This window comes from Nerophis lumbriciformis, linkage group LG14 (genome assembly GCF_033978685.3).
Source record: "Nerophis lumbriciformis linkage group LG14, RoL_Nlum_v2.1, whole genome shotgun sequence".
NCBI lineage: Eukaryota > Metazoa > Chordata > Actinopteri > Syngnathiformes > Syngnathidae > Nerophis > Nerophis lumbriciformis.
The window spans coordinates 5,955,857-5,971,323 of NC_084561.2; the positions used below are offsets into that span (position 1 = coordinate 5,955,857).

General features: G+C 46.0%; 1 protein-coding gene across 1 annotated transcript in view; it reads right to left on the reverse strand.

Annotated features, from left to right (window-relative positions):
• The window catches only part of obscna (obscurin, cytoskeletal calmodulin and titin-interacting RhoGEF a), a 168,689-nt gene that overhangs the window by 99,366 nt on the left and 53,856 nt on the right, over positions 1–15,467 (reverse strand). Inside the window, exons 26-39 of the mRNA XM_072914738.1 lie at positions 15,256–15,467; positions 14,471–14,740; positions 12,990–13,268; positions 12,665–12,922; positions 10,622–10,888; positions 7,767–8,033; positions 4,127–4,393; positions 3,792–4,058; positions 1,836–2,102; positions 1,438–1,704; positions 1,078–1,344; positions 717–983; positions 360–626; positions 1–267 (exon numbers count right to left, since the gene is read on the reverse strand). The exon at positions 15,256–15,467 is cut by the window's right edge and continues 55 nt beyond it. Coding sequence (XP_072770839.1) covers positions 1–267; positions 360–626; positions 717–983; positions 1,078–1,344; positions 1,438–1,704; positions 1,836–2,102; positions 3,792–4,058; positions 4,127–4,393; positions 7,767–8,033; positions 10,622–10,888; positions 12,665–12,922; positions 12,990–13,268; positions 14,471–14,740; positions 15,256–15,467 — 3,689 coding nt within the window. The remainder of the gene's footprint in view (positions 268–359; positions 627–716; positions 984–1,077; positions 1,345–1,437; positions 1,705–1,835; positions 2,103–3,791; positions 4,059–4,126; positions 4,394–7,766; positions 8,034–10,621; positions 10,889–12,664; positions 12,923–12,989; positions 13,269–14,470; positions 14,741–15,255) is intronic.

Below are 15,467 nucleotides of genomic sequence, written 5' to 3' on the forward strand. Positions count from 1 at the left end.
CTTTCACTGACAAAGTGGCCACAGTCTCTGCACACCCTGCTTGACAAGTGTAGCTTCCACTGTCTTCTGTTTTGAGGTCATTAATGTTGAGCTGAATGAGGCAGCCATCTTGTTTCAACTCATACTTCTTGTTTGCCCTCAAAGGCAGTCTGTTCTTCTTCCATTGCACTGATACTCCAGGTTTGGACAGCTCACAGCTCAGAGAGACCGAACCTCCTTCCTCCATCTCCATACTTTGTAAGTCAGTCACAAACAATGGAGGCAGCTCTGGGGGGATTAAACACAATATAATTACATTATGATGACAATAATAGGTGATACAGTGAGAACAGAATAAACAAAACTAAAAATATACAAACCTTTCACTGACAAAGTGGCCATGGTCTCCGCACTCCCTGCTTGACAAGTGTAGCTTCCACTGTCTTCTGGTTTGAGGTCATTAATGTTGAGCTGAAGGAGGCAGCGATCTTGTTTCATCTCATACTTCATGTTTGCCCTCAAAGGCAGTCTGTTCTTCTTCCATTGCACTAAGACTCCAGGTTTAGACAGCTCACATCTCAGAGAGACAGAACCTCCTTCCTCCATCTCCATACTTTGTAAGTCAGTCACAAACGATGGAGGCATCTCTGGAAATTCAACACAAGACCATTACATTTCTATGACAATATTAGATGAAGCAGTGAGACTTAGATGAACTAAACTCCAAATACACAAACCTTTCACTGACAAAGTGGCCACAGTCTCTGCACTCCCTGCTTGACAAGTGTAGCTTCCACTGTCTTCTGTTTTTTGGTCATTAATGTTGAGTTGAATGAGGCAGCCATCTTGTTTCATCTCATACTTCTTGTTTGCCCTCAAAGGCAGTCTGTTCTTCTTCCATTGCACTGATACTCCAGGTTTGGACAGCTCACAGCTCAGAGAGACCGAACCTCCTTCCTCCACCTCCATACTTTGTAAGTCAGTCACAAACAATAGAGGCAGCTCTGGGGGGATTCAACACAAGACAATTACATTATAAGGGCAATGACAGGTGATGCAGTTAGAACAGAATGCACATAACACAAAATATACACACACCTTTCACTGACAAAGTGGCCACGGTCTCTGCGCTTCCTGCATGACAAGTGTAGCTTCCACTGTCTTCTGGTTTGAGGTCATTAATGTTGAGCTGAAGGAGGCAGCCATCTTGTTTCATCTCATACTTCTTGTTGGCCCTCAAAGGCAATTTGTTCATCTTCCATTGCACTGACACTCCAGGTTTGGACAGCTCACATCTCAGAGAGACAGAACCGCCGACCTCCATCTCCATACTTTGTAAATCAGTCACAAACAATGGAGGCAACTCTGCGGGAATTCAACACAAGATTTTTGCATTTCTATACCAATAATAGGTGATGCAATGAGAATCAAGATGTTCAAAACTAAAAATATACACACCTTTTACTTCTAAAGTGGCTACAGTCTCCGCACTTCCTGCTTGACATGTGTAACATCCACTGTCTTCTAGTTTGAGGTCATTAATTTTGAGCTGAAGGAAGCAACCATCTTGTTTCATCTCGTACTTCCAGTTGGCCCTCAGGGGCAGTCTGTTCTTCTTCCATTGCACTGACACTCCAGGTTTAGACAACTCACAGCTCAGGATGGCTGTATCTCCTTCCTCCATCTCTGTATTTTCTAAGTCAGCGTTGAATGACATTGGAAGCTCTGTAGATGCATTGGAAACATAATATATACATGTATATAAATGATTGCAATGGACATAAACACACAACCGTTTCATTTTTGCATACAATAACAATTAAACATTTCACAAAGCAGTTAAAAAATGGAAGTACCTCTTACGGACACAGTTGCAATTGTCTCTGCATTTCCTGCTTGACATGTGTACATGCCACTGTCCTCGAGTTTTAGCTCACTGATGTTGAGATGGTGATGGCAGCCGTCTTGTTTCATCTCATACTTCCTGTTGGCCCTCAGTGGCAGCCCGTTCTTCTTCCATTGGACTGACAGTCCAGGTTTAGACAACTCACAGCTTAGAGAGACTGAACTTTCCTCTTCCATCTCAGTATTTTGTATGTTTGTCACAAAGAATGGAGGCAGTTCTAGAGGAATTCAACAAAATTAATATTAAGGTGATGTCAAACAAAAAAAAGACTAAAACGGAACGACATAAGTACATTTATGGTCCTAATGTACTATACAAACATTGGGTTCAATTATTTCTACCATTTTTAATTACACTTTAATAATAATTTATTGATTGAAGGGACGGCGTGGAGGAGTGGCCGTGCGCAACCCGAGGGTCCCTGGTTCAATCCCCACCTAGTACCAACCTCGTCATGTCCGTTGTGTCCTGAGCAAGACACTTCACCCTTGCTCCTGATGGGTGCTGGTTACCGCCTTGCATGGCAGCTCCCTCCATCAGTGTGTGAATGTGTGTGTGAATGGGTAAATGTGGAAGTAGTGTCAAAGCGCTTTGAGTACCTTGAAGGTAGAAAAGCGCTATACAAGTACAACCCATTTATCATTTATTATTTATTATTTTATGTGTAAAACTGTAATGCGAGCTACTGTACCATTGTCGTTGGTTCCCTTTTATGACTACTTTTTGCATCATTGCATGTTGAAAGTGGTAAGGCTTGGTATGATGATGGACCAACTCAAAATTGAAAATCGAAATTTACAGGATTATACTTAATACGATATCCAAATGTATATGAATAAAGGATTAGGGATTCACATTATAAAGTATGTACTGTAATATATTAACCATCAAGAGTATGTTAACACCTTGTTTACTTTCAACAAAAAACTGAAAATGTGACAAACAACACGGCAAAACAGGAAAACTATCAACCAAAAGTTTGATCAAATATCACTTTTCTGCAGATTTAACTATTTCGTAGAAAGCTTTCTACTCTGTCCTTCTCCGTCTCACTCTCTCGTTTTGCTCTGTAAACAAACCCCCACTCTGTCCATCCATTCATCTTCTTCTGGTTATCCGAGGTTGGGTCGCGAGGGGAGCAACCTAAGCATAGAAGTCCTGGATTTTTCCTGTGGCCTTCTACTGGTCGGACGTGCCCCAAACACCTCCCCAGGGCGGCGTTCGGGGGGCATCCTGACCAGATGATCAGAACCACCTCATCTAACTCGATGTGAAGAAGCAGCGGCTTTACTCTGAGCTTCTCACCCTATCTCTAAGGAAGAACCTCGCCAACCGGCAGAGGAAACTCATTTTGGCCACTCGTACTCAGGATCTTGCCTTTTCAGTCACAATCCAAAGCTCATAACCATAGGTGAGGATAGTAACGTAGATCGACCGGTAAATTGAGAGCTTTGCCTTCGGGCTCAGCTCCTTTTTCACCAAGACGGATCGATACAGGGTCTGCATTACTGCAGACACCGCACCGATCAGCCTGTTGATCTCATGATCCATTGTTCCCTCAATCATGAACAAGACTCCGAGGTACTTGAACTCCTGTACTTGCTCCCGCTCTTTTATATCAAAGTCACAAGCTCTGTTACGCTGTTGTTGTGATTACCGTAATGATCCAAGTCTCTGACTTCAGAAACCAGACGAAGTATGTCAATAGTTCAAGATGTATGGTAATTTAGGAATGACATTGCAATCTACTGCTACAGGCTACAGTGTTGAGTTTAATGGGCCGGATTCAAAAATCTTAACTGGCTGTATATTGGCCGTAGGCCGTAGTTTGCCCAGGTCTGATCAAACCCCAAAAGGGATAATTCTAGAGCCGTAATGGCAATGTTTTGAGGAAAACAAACATTACCTTTTACTGACAAAGTGGCAGTTGTCTCAGCACTTCCTGCTTGACATGTGTAACGACCACTGTCCTCAGGTTTAAGCTCCTTAATACGAAGCTGGAGGAAGCACCCATCCTGCCTCATCTCATACTTGCTGCCGGCTCTTATTGGCAACTTGTTGTTCTTCCACTGCACTGTGGCTTCTGGCTTTGATAGCTCACAACACAGACAGGCAGTACCGCCCTCTTCAGCCTTTACGTTCTGTAGGTTTTCGTTGAAAAATGCTGGAAGTTCTGGGAAAGATTTCCTCCAGCATGAGGGAAGCAGGAGAAGAATGAGAAGACATGTGAAATATACTCACCTTTCACTCTCACATTTGCAGTGGTTTCTGCACCTCCCGCTTGACACGTGTAGCTTCCACTGTCCTCAGGTTTGATCTCTTTAATGTTGAGTTGCAGGAGGCAGCCGTCTTGCTTCATCTCATATGTTCTGTTGGCCCTCACAGGCAGTCTGTTCTTCTTCCATTGCACTTGGGCTCCAGGTTTAGACAGCTCACAGCTCAGAGAGACTGAATCTCCCTCATCCAGCTCCACATTTTGCAAATCTTTCTTGAAGAATGGAGGCAATTCTGGGTAAACGGTAGAGCAAAAAATGTTAAGTACAAAAAACCCCACCTTAATTTATTTAATTTATCAAACGTTGGACCAGACACCTCAGCAATAATTATTGTATCCATTGCAAAAAAAACATGTTTTGTCCACCTCTAGAATGATGAATATAATATAATTAAAGGGGAACATTATCACCAGACCTATGTAAGCGTCAATATATACCTTGATGTTGCAGAAAAAAGACCATATATATTTTTTAACTGATTTCTGAACTCTAAATGGGTGAATTTTGGCGAAATAAACGCCTTTCTAATATGAACAATGTGACGTCGCATCAGGAAGCAATCCGCCATTTTCTCAAACACCGAGTCAAATCAGCTCTGTTATTTTCCGTTTTTTTCCACTGTTTTCCGTACCTTGGAGACATCATGCCTCGTCGGTGTGTTGTCGGAGGGTGTAACAACACGAACAGGGACGGATTCAAGTTGCACCAGTGGCCCAAAGATGCGAAAGTGGCAAGAAATTGGACGTTTGTTCCACACACTTTACTGACGAAAGCTATGCTACGACAGAGATGGCAAGAATGTGTGGATATCCTGCGACACTCAAAGCAGATGCATTTCCAACGATAAAGTCAAAGAAATCTGCCGCCAGACCCCCATTGAATCTGCCGGAGTGTGTGAGCAATTCAGGGACAAAGGACCTCGGTAGCACGGCAAGCAATGGCGGCAGTTTGTTCCCGCAGACGAGCGAGCTAAACCCCCTGGATGTCTTGGCTCACACCGTCCCGAAGATGATCAAGAGAAGAATATCGACCCTAGCTTCCCTGGCCTGCTGACATGAGGGTATGTCTCCAGAATATATTAATTGATGAAAATTGGGCTGTCTGCACTCTCAAAGTGCATGTTGTTGCCAAATGTATTTCATATGCTGTAAACCTAGTTCATAGTTGTTAGTTTCCTTTAATGCCAAACAAACACATACCAGTCGTTGGTTAGAAGGCGATCGCCGAATTCGTCCTGGCTTTCTCCCGTGTCGCTGGCTGTCGTGTCGTTTTCGTCGGTTTCGCTTGCATACGGTTCAAACCGATATGGCTCAATAGCTTCAGTTTCTTCTTCAATTTTGTTTTCGCTACCTGCCTCCACACTACAACCATCCGTTTCAATACATGCGTAATCTGTTGAATCGTTTAAGCCGCTGAAATCCGAGTCTGAATCCAAGCTAATGTCGCTATAGCTTTGCTGTTCTTTCCGCCATGTTTGTTTGTGTTGGCTTCACTATGTGACGTCACAGGAAAATGGACGGGTGGTTAAAATCAGGCACTTTGAAGCTTTTTTTAGGGATATTGCGTGATGGGTAAAATTTTGAAAAAAACTTCGAAAAATATAATAAGACACTGGGAACTGATTTTTAATGGTTTTAACAATTCTGAAATTGTGATAATGTTCCCCTTTAATTATCCACTTGGAAAAGTCAGGCTTGTGTTGGCCTTTCGGCAGCACTGTTGGTGGAACCCGCCTGGTTCAGCCCCTGTCAAAAATCGGGTCTTCCAAATCAGAGTCGAGAGCCCTAAGTTGTCAACTCCATGTCCAGCGCAAACTCCGAAGGTGTTAGAGAATGAAGTTTACTAACGTACACTTGGCACAGTCACACTGGATGTCCTCCGTTACATTCACCTAAATAAATCTCACTCTCAGCTGGGTCAAGCAACCTCTGTAACCAGCCTGGTTCAGCCCCTGCTTCCGTTCCACTCGGGGCTCAATCTGGGCCCTACAAATAAGAGTCGAACACGCTAGGCACTGATCCAAAAGCTCAAGTTGTCAACTCGATTTCTAGCGCAAGCTCTTAAGGTGTTGGAGAGTGAAGTTTACCAAGGTACAATTGGACACGTTTCACTGGCTGGCCTCTGTACATTACCAGTCCCTCCCTCTCCCGCTACAAACAAATGGCTACTAATGATTTATTTGATTGCTTATGGGCTTTTTTTCCACAAGTAGCAATGTGTTGTCATATTTCATTGCCTGTTTACTTTCGTTTCAAAGCATCTACCTCCCTGAGCTTAAAGCGCAGACAAATCAGAAACAACCTGAGGACGACACGATGACAAAATCATCAATCAATCAATCAATCAATCTTTATTTATATAGCCCTAAATCACAAGTGTCTCAAAGGGCTGCACAAGCCACAACGACATCCTCGGTACAAAGCCCACATACGGGCAAGGAAAAACTCACCCCAGTGGGACGTCGATGTGAATGACTATGAGAAACCTTGGAGAGGACCGCATATGTGGGTAACCCCCCCCCCCCCCTCTAGGGGAGACCGAAAGCAATGGATGTCGAGTGGGTCTGACATAATATTGTGAGAGTCCAGTCCATAGTGGATCCAACATAATAGTAAGAGTCCAGTCCATAGTGGGGCCAGCAGGACACCATCCCGAGCAGAGACGGGTCAGCAGCGCAGAGATGTTCCCAGCCGATGCACAGGCGAGCGGTCCACCCCGGGTCCCGACTCTGGACAGCCAGCACTTCATCCATGGCCACCGGACCTGTGCCCCCCCCCCTCAAGGAAAAGGGGAGCAGAGGAGAAAAGAAAAGAAACGGCAGATCAACTGGTCTAACAAGGGGGCTATTTAAAGGCTAGAGTATACAAATGAGTTTTAAGATGGGACTTAAATGCTTCTACTGAGGTAGCATCTCTAATTGTTACCGGGAGGGCATTCCATAGTACTGGAGCCCGAATAGAAAACGCTCTATAGCCCGCAGACTTTTTTTGGGCTCTGGGAATCACTAATAAGCCGGAGTTCTTTGAACGCAGATTTCTTGCCGGGACATATGGTACAATGCAATCGACAAGATAGGACGGAGCTAGACCGTGTAGTATTTTATACGTAAGTAGTAAAACCTTAAAGTCACATCTTAAGTGCACAGGAAGCCAGTGAAGGTGAGCCAGTATAGGCGTGATATGATCAAACTTTCTTGTTCTTGTCAAAAGTCTAGCAGCCGCATTTTGTACCAACTGTAATTTTTTAATGCTAGACATAGGGAGACCCGAAAATAATACGTTACAGTAGTCGAGACGAGACGTAACGAACGCATGAATAATGATCTCAGCGTCGCTAGTGGATAAAATAGAATAAAATCATGGTAAACATTACTGATCATAAATCAGGGTTTACCTGACCAATTTTCATTCAATTCAAGACTTGTAAGTAGGTTGAAAAGGGGCATCTGTTTGGCTGCGTCATTCTGCTACGCTCGTGTTGACAGCGGGTTAATATACTGTATGTACTGTACAGTATGTCCGACTGTTTTCGCCTATTTAGTGCAAATGCTTTTCAGCACATGATACTGATTTGTTTACCTATGGCCAAAGGTAAAATCAATGCACCTTTGACTGTAACAGCTGCAGTTGTCTCCGCACTTCCCGCTTGACACGTGTAGCTGCCGCTGTCCTCAAGCTTCAGCTCCTTGATGTGAAGTTGGAGAAGGCAGCCATCTTGTGTCATCTCGTACTTCCTGCCGGCCCGCAGTGGCAGCCTGTTTTTCTTCCATTGCACCGGCATCTCAAGTTTGGACAGCTCGCAGTACAGAATAACGGAGCTTCCCTCCTCACTCTCAACACTCTGCAACTCTTCCTGGAAAAATGGAGGGAGCTCTGGCGAAGGGAAGAGAAAGAACTCACATGGACACACCGATTCAGCTCTGTTATGTCACCTGACTTATAAATGATAAATGGGTTATACTTGTATAGCGCTTTTCTACCTTCAAGGTACTCAAAGCGCTTTGACACTATTTCCACATTCACCCATTCACACACTGATGGCGGGAGCTGCCATGCAAGGCGCTAACCAGCAGCCATCAGGAGCAAGGGGTGAAGTGTCTTGCCCAAGGACACAACGGACGTGACTAAGATGGTAGAAGGTGGGGATTGAACCCCAGTAACCAGCAACCCTCCGATTGCTGGCACGGCCACTCTACCAACTTCACCACGCCATCCCAATAATTAGGAATTGACATTTTTTTGTGCCCAACTACTAATGAGCCTTTTTTAACCGAAGTCTTAAAGGGGAACATTATCACCAGACCTATGTAAGCGTCAATATATACCTTGATGTTGCAGAAAAAAGACCATATATTTTTTGAACCGATTTCCGAACTCTAAATGGGTGAATTTTGGCAAATTAAACGCCTTTCTATTATTCGCTCTCGGAGCGATGACGTCACATCGGGAAGCAATCTGCCATTTTCTCAAACACAGAGTCAAATCAGCTCTGTTATTTTCCGTTTTTTTCCACTGTTTTCTGTACCTTGGAGACATCATGCCTCGTCGGTGTGTTGTCGGAGGGTGTAACAACACGAACAGGGACGGATTCAAGTTGCACCAGTGGCCCAAAGATGCGAAAGTGGCAAGAAATTGGACGTTTGTTCCGCACACTTTACCGACGAAAGCTATGCTACGACAGAGATGGCAAGAATGTGTGGATATCCTGCGACACTCAAAGCAGATGCATTTCCAACGATAAAGTCAAAGAAATCTGCCGCCAGACCCCCATTGAATCTGCCGGAGTGTGTGAGCAATTCAGGGACAAAGGACCTCGGTAGCACGGCAAGCAATGGCGGCAGTTTGTTCCCGCAGACGAGCGAGCTAAACCCCCTAGATGTCTTGGCTCACACCGTCCCGAAGATGATCAAGAGAAGAATATCGACCCTAGCTTCCCTGGCCTGCTGACATGAGGGTATGTCTACAGAATATATTAATTGATGAAAATTGGGCTGTCTGCACTCTCAAAGTGCATGTTGTTGCCAAATGTATTTCATGTGCTGTAAACCTAGTTCATAGTTGTTAGTTTCCTTTAATGCCAAACAAACACATACCAATCGTTGGTTAGAAGGCGATCGCCGAATTCGTCCTCGCTTTCTCCCGTGTCGCTGACTGTCGTGTCGTTTTCGTCGGTTTCGCTTGCATACGGTTCAAACCGATATGGCTCAATAGCTTCAGTTTCTTCTTCAATTTCGTTTTCGCTACCTGCCTCCACACTACAACCATCCATTTCAATACATTCGTAATCTGTTGAATCGTTTAAGCCGCTGAAATCCGAGTCTGAATCCGAGCTAATGTCGCTATAGCTTTGCTGTTCTTTCCGCCATGTTTGTTTGTGTTGGCTTCACTATGTGACGTCACAGGAAAATGGACGGGTGGTTAAAATCAGGCACTTTGAAGCTTTTTTTAGGGATATTGCGTGATGGGTAAAATTTTGAAAAAAACTTCGAAAAATATAATAAGCCACTGTGAACTGATTTTTAATGGTTTTAACAATTCTGAAATTGTGATAATGTTCCCCTTTAATTATCCACTTGGAAAAGTCAGGCTTGTGTAGGCCTTTCGGCAGCACTGTTGGTGGAACCCGCCTGGTTCAGCCCCTGTCAAAAATCGGGTCTTCCAAATCAGAGTCGAGAGCCCTAGGTACCGAGCTAGCAGCCCAAGTTGTCAACTCCACGTCCAGCGCAAACTCCGAAGGTGTTAGAGAATGAAGTTTACTAACGTACACTTGGCACAGTCACACTGGATGTCCTCCGTTACATTCACCTAAATAAATCTCACTCTCAGCTGGGTCACGCAACCTCTGTAACCAGCCTGGTTCAGCCCTTGCTTCCGTTCCAATCGGGGCTCAATCTGGGCCCTACAAATAAGAGTCGAACACGCTAGGCACTGATCCAAAAGCTCAAGTTGTCAACTCGATTTCTAGCGCAAGCTCTTAAGGTGTTGGAGAGTGAAGTTTACCAAGGTACAATTGGACACATTTCACATTACCAGTCCCTCCCTCTCCCGCTACAAACAAATGGCTACTAATGATTGATTTGATTGCTTATGGGCTTTTTTTCCACAAGTAGCAATGTGTTGTCATATTTCATTGCCTGTTTACTTTCGTTTCAAAGCATCTACCTCCCTGAGCTTAAAGCGCAGACAAATGAGAAACAACCTGAGGACGACACGATGACAAAATCATGGTGAACATTATTGACCAATTTTCATTCAATTCAAGACTCATAAGTAGGTTGAAAAGGGGCATCTGTTTGGCTGCGTCATTCTGCTACGCTCGTGTTGACAGCGGGTTAATATACTGTATGTACTGTACAGTATGTCCGACTGTTTTTACCTATTTAGTGCAAATGCTTTTCAGCACATGATACTTATATATGAACTGATTTGTTTACCTATGGCTAAAGGTATAATCAATGCACCTTTGACTGTAACAGTTGCAGTTGTCTCCGCACTTCCCGCTTGACACGTGTAGCTGCCGCTGTCCTCAAGCTTCAGCTCCTTGATGTGAAGTTGGAGAAGGCAGCCATCTTGTGTCATCTCGTACTTCCTGCCGGCCCGCAGTGGCAGCCTGTTTTTCTTCCATTGCACCGGCATCTCAAGTTTGGACAGCTCGCAGTACAGAATAACGGAGCTTCCCTCCTCACTCTCAACACTCTGCAACTCTTCCTGGAAAAATGGAGGGAGCTCTGGCGAAGGGAAGAGAAAGAACTCACATGGACACACCGATTCAGCTCTGTTATGTCACCTGACTTATAAATGATAAATGGGTTATACTTGTATAGCGCTTTTCTACCTACAAGGTACTCAAAGCGCTTTGATAGTATTTCCACATTCACCCATTCACACACTGATGGCGGGAGCTGCCATGCAAGGTGCTAACAAGCAGCCATCAGGAGCAAGGGGTGAAGTGTCTTGCCCAAGGACACAACGGACGTGACTAAGATGGTAGAAGGTGGGGATTGAACCCCAGTAACCAGCAACCCTCCGATTGCTGGCACGGCCACTCTACCAACTTCACCACGCCATCCCAATAATTAGGAATTGACATTTTTTTGTGCCCAACTACTAATGAGCCTTTTTTAACCGAAGTCTTAAAGGGGAACATTATCACCAGACCTATGTAAGCGTCAATATATACCTTGATGTTGCAGAAAAAAGACCATATATTTTTTGAACCGATTTCCGAACTCTAAATGGGTGAATTTTGGCAAATTAAACGCCTTTCTATCATTCGCTCTCGGAGCGATGACGTCACAACGTGACGTCACATCGGGAAGCAATCCGCCATTTTCTCAAACACAGAGTCAAATCAGCTCTGTTATTTTCCGTTTTCTGTACCTTGGAGACATCATGCCTCGTCGGTGTGTTGTCGGAGGGTGTAACAACACGAACAGGGACGGATTCAAGTTGCACCAGTGGCCCAAAGATGCGAAAGTGGCAAGAAATTGGACGTTTGTTCCGCACACTTTACCGACGAAAGCTATGCTACGACAGAGATGGCAAGAATGTGTGGATATCCTGCGACACTCAAAGCAGATGCATTTCCAACGATAAAGTCAAAGAAATCTGCCGCCAGACCCCCATTGAATCTTCCGGAGTGTGTGAGCAATTCAGGGACAAAGGACCTCGGTAGCACGGCAAGCAATGGCGGCAGTTTGTTCCCGCAGACGAGCGAGCTAAACCCCCTGGATGCCTTGGCTCACACCGTCCCTTATGCCACCGAAGATGATCAAGAGAAGAATATCAACCCAGCTTCCCTGGCCTTCTGACATCAACTCCAAAACTGGACAGATCAGCTTTCAGGAAAAGAGAGCGGATGAGGGTATGTCTACAGAATATATTAATTGATGAAAATTGGGCTGTCTGCACTCTCAAAGTGCATGTTGTTGCCAAATGTATTTCATATGCTGTAAACCTAGTTCATAGTTGTTAGTTTCCTTTAATGCCAAACAAACACATACCAATCGTTGGTTAGAAGGCGATCGCCGAATTCGTCCTCGTTTTCTCCCGTGTCGCTGGCTGTCGTGTCGTTTTCGTCGGTTTCGCTTGCATACGGTTCAAACCGATATGGCTCAATAGCTTCAGTTTCTTCTTCAATTTCGTTTTCGCTACCTGCCTCCACACTACAACCATCCGTTTCAATACATGCGTAATCTGTTGAATCGCTTAAGCCGCTGAAATCCGAGTCTGAATCCGAGCTAATGTCGCTATAGCTTGCTGTTCTATGCGCCATGTTTGTTTGTGTTGGCATCACTATGTGACGTCACAGGAAAATGGACGGGTGTATATAACGATGATTAAAATCAGGCACTTTGAAGCTTTTTTCAGGGATATTGCGTGATGGGTAAAATTTTGAAAAAAACTTCGAAAAATAAAATAAGCCACTGGGAACTGATTTTTAATGGTTTTAACCCTTCTGAAATTGTGATAATGTTCCCCTAACGATTGACTTCCTGTATTACCTGTCACGGTAAGCTTGGCAGTAGCTTGCACGTCTCCTGTATCGCAACAGTAGACTCCAACATCCAGAGAGTCCACAGCATGGATGAGCAGTAGGCTGACTTTTCCTTCCTTACGCATTTCAAATTTATCGCTGTTTTTGAGAGGAATGTGGTTCCGCCTCCAGGTAACAGTGCTTCTGAAGTCCGAGGTTGTGCAGGACAAAGTAGCTGTCTCTCCCTCCATGGTTGTCACATCTTTAGGCACCTCCTCAAATAGAACTAAAAAAAAATGCGTCTCTTTAGCGGATCTTCACAACAGCGCTAAATATTTATGCACTCCTTTCACCTTTGGCCTTTGGTACCACTAGAAGACTTGCAGAGGTCCTTTCCTCCCCGACCACAAATGCCACAGTTCCCGTCTCCTCGGGTGTTGTCATGGTAAGCAGCAGTCGGTGTTGACGGCCCTGGCATGTCATCTGGTTCATCTCGTTCCTCTGCAGTGGACTGGAGCCGAGCCACCACATACCCTCGCTCACATTGGCGTGACTGAGCTCGCACACAAACTCTGCGTCCTCCCCTGCTGTCACCGTAACATCTATAAGCTCCGTCACAATTCGCACTCGCTCTGTGTTGGACAAAAGGTAGACATTAGAGATGCGCGGTTTGCGGGCACAACCGCGGAGTCCGCGGATTATCCGCGGATCGGGCGGATGAAATTTAAAAAAATTAGATTTTATCCGCGGGTCGGGTCGGGTCGGGTCGGGTCGGGTCGGGTCGGGCGGTTGAAATAAAAAAAAATTAGATTTTAAATAGATTCAGGCAGGTGGCAGTTAAACCAATTCGGAAATATATATACATAGTTAAATGTTGTTACCCACATACGAAAAACGAGCAGGCACCTGCTGCATATGCCACAACAGAAGAAAAAAAAAAAAAAGAGATGGACACTTTTACGGAGCGGAGAAGGCCCCCGACGCCTCGCCGGGGTCCGGGACCGAGGCCCCTTCCCCCGAGAGGGCCCCACCGGGAGCCGTAGCTGAGGCGATCCGCGAGAAGGGCCCGACGCACGTCCAGGGTCACCACCGCGCCCACCGCACCGACACCCCGCCTCGTCCGCCTTCGCCGCGGCCGGCGTCACGCGCAGCAGGTAAGCAGCTTACCTGCCCGCCACCCCCGTGGCCGGGGGCTCGTAACAGGGGTCACTCCGCGCGCTCCGCCCGCGCAGCTTACCTGCCCGCCACCCCTGTTGCCGGGGGCGCGTAACAGGGGTCACTCCGCGCGCAGTGCGCTCACGAAAGGGGTGGGGCTCACCCTGGTTGATATAGACAGCAGGACGGTGGCCATGGACGTCGGAACCCGCTAAGGAGTGTGTAACAACCCACCTGCCGAATCAACTAGCCCTGAAAATGGATGGCGCTGGAGCGTCGGGCCCATACCCGGCCGTCGCCGGCAGCGAGACGCGCTTGGAGGTGCGCTCAGCGCGGCTCCCATATGATTGCGCACTGGTGTGCGTCTGGGTCGTGACAGCGTGGCACGCGAATGTCTGTGCTGCATTGGATCAGTCTCCTTTCTTTAACAGGCAAAAGCTTTATAACCTCACTAATGCCTTGCATCGTCTATATTAGATATATAACAACGGGCGGGTGCGGGTGGGTGCGGTTCTGATCAAATGTTACATCGGGTGGATGGCGGATGGTTGACGACTTTCTGATGCGGTTGCGGATGAAATAATTGTCTATCCGCGCATCTCTAGTAGACATAGATGCTTTTAAAGAGATGGAACTAATGTTCAGATAAATAAGGGATGGAATGATTGTTTCCACACACCTCTTACAACCAACTTGGAAGTGGTCTTCTTTCCCCTGGTGATGCAACAATATTCACCAGCATCTTCTAAACACAGCTGCTTGATCTCAAGCATATGCGTAGGTCCTTTTTTTGTTATGATCACTCGTCCGCCTTCTTCAACCACAGCGTTGTCTTTCTTCCAAGTGACCGGGACGTTAGCGCTAGAAACTTCACACGACAGCAGCACCGATTTGCCCTCCATCACCGCTTGGCTGTCCAGCTCTTTCTCGAAGAACACAGATGCCGCTGCTACAGCATCAGAAAAAGAGATGTTTGTTATGAAAAAAAAAGGGAGTCTTAGTGGAACAAACTCTGGTAACTTAGAAATGTGCATTATTTGTGTAGCAAATCCATCCATCCATCCATTTTCTACCGCTTATTCCCTTTGGGGTCGCGGGAGGCGCTGGAGCCTATCTCAGCTACAATCGGGCGGAAGGCGGGGTACACCCTGGACAAGTCGCCACCTCATCGCAGGGCCAACACAGATAGACAGACAACATTCACACTCACATCCACACACTAGGGCCAATCAACTTATCCCCAGGTGCATGTCTTTGGAGGTGGGAGGAAGCCGGAGTACCCGGAGGGAACCCACACAGTCACGGGGAGGACATGCAAACTCCACACAGAAAGATCCCGAGCCCGGGATTGAACCCAAGACTACTCAGGACCTTCGTATTGTGAGGCAGATGCACTAACCCCTCTGCCACCGTGAAGCCCTGTGTAGCAAATCTTTGAAGAAAAACTAGAAGAATGAGTGATACCTCGCACGTTCACTTCCGCCGTGGTCTTCTGCTCGCCAAGGACACAACTATACTCCCCAACGTCCTCCGGCTGGGTGTTTTTGATGATCATCTCAGCTATGTTCTCCTTCAGAGTCATCTGATACCTTCCGCCTTGATGCAGCTGGTCCTCCCCCTTCCACCACTGCACAGCTACTCCAGTCCTAGAAAGTTCGCATCTAAGGGTTATGTTG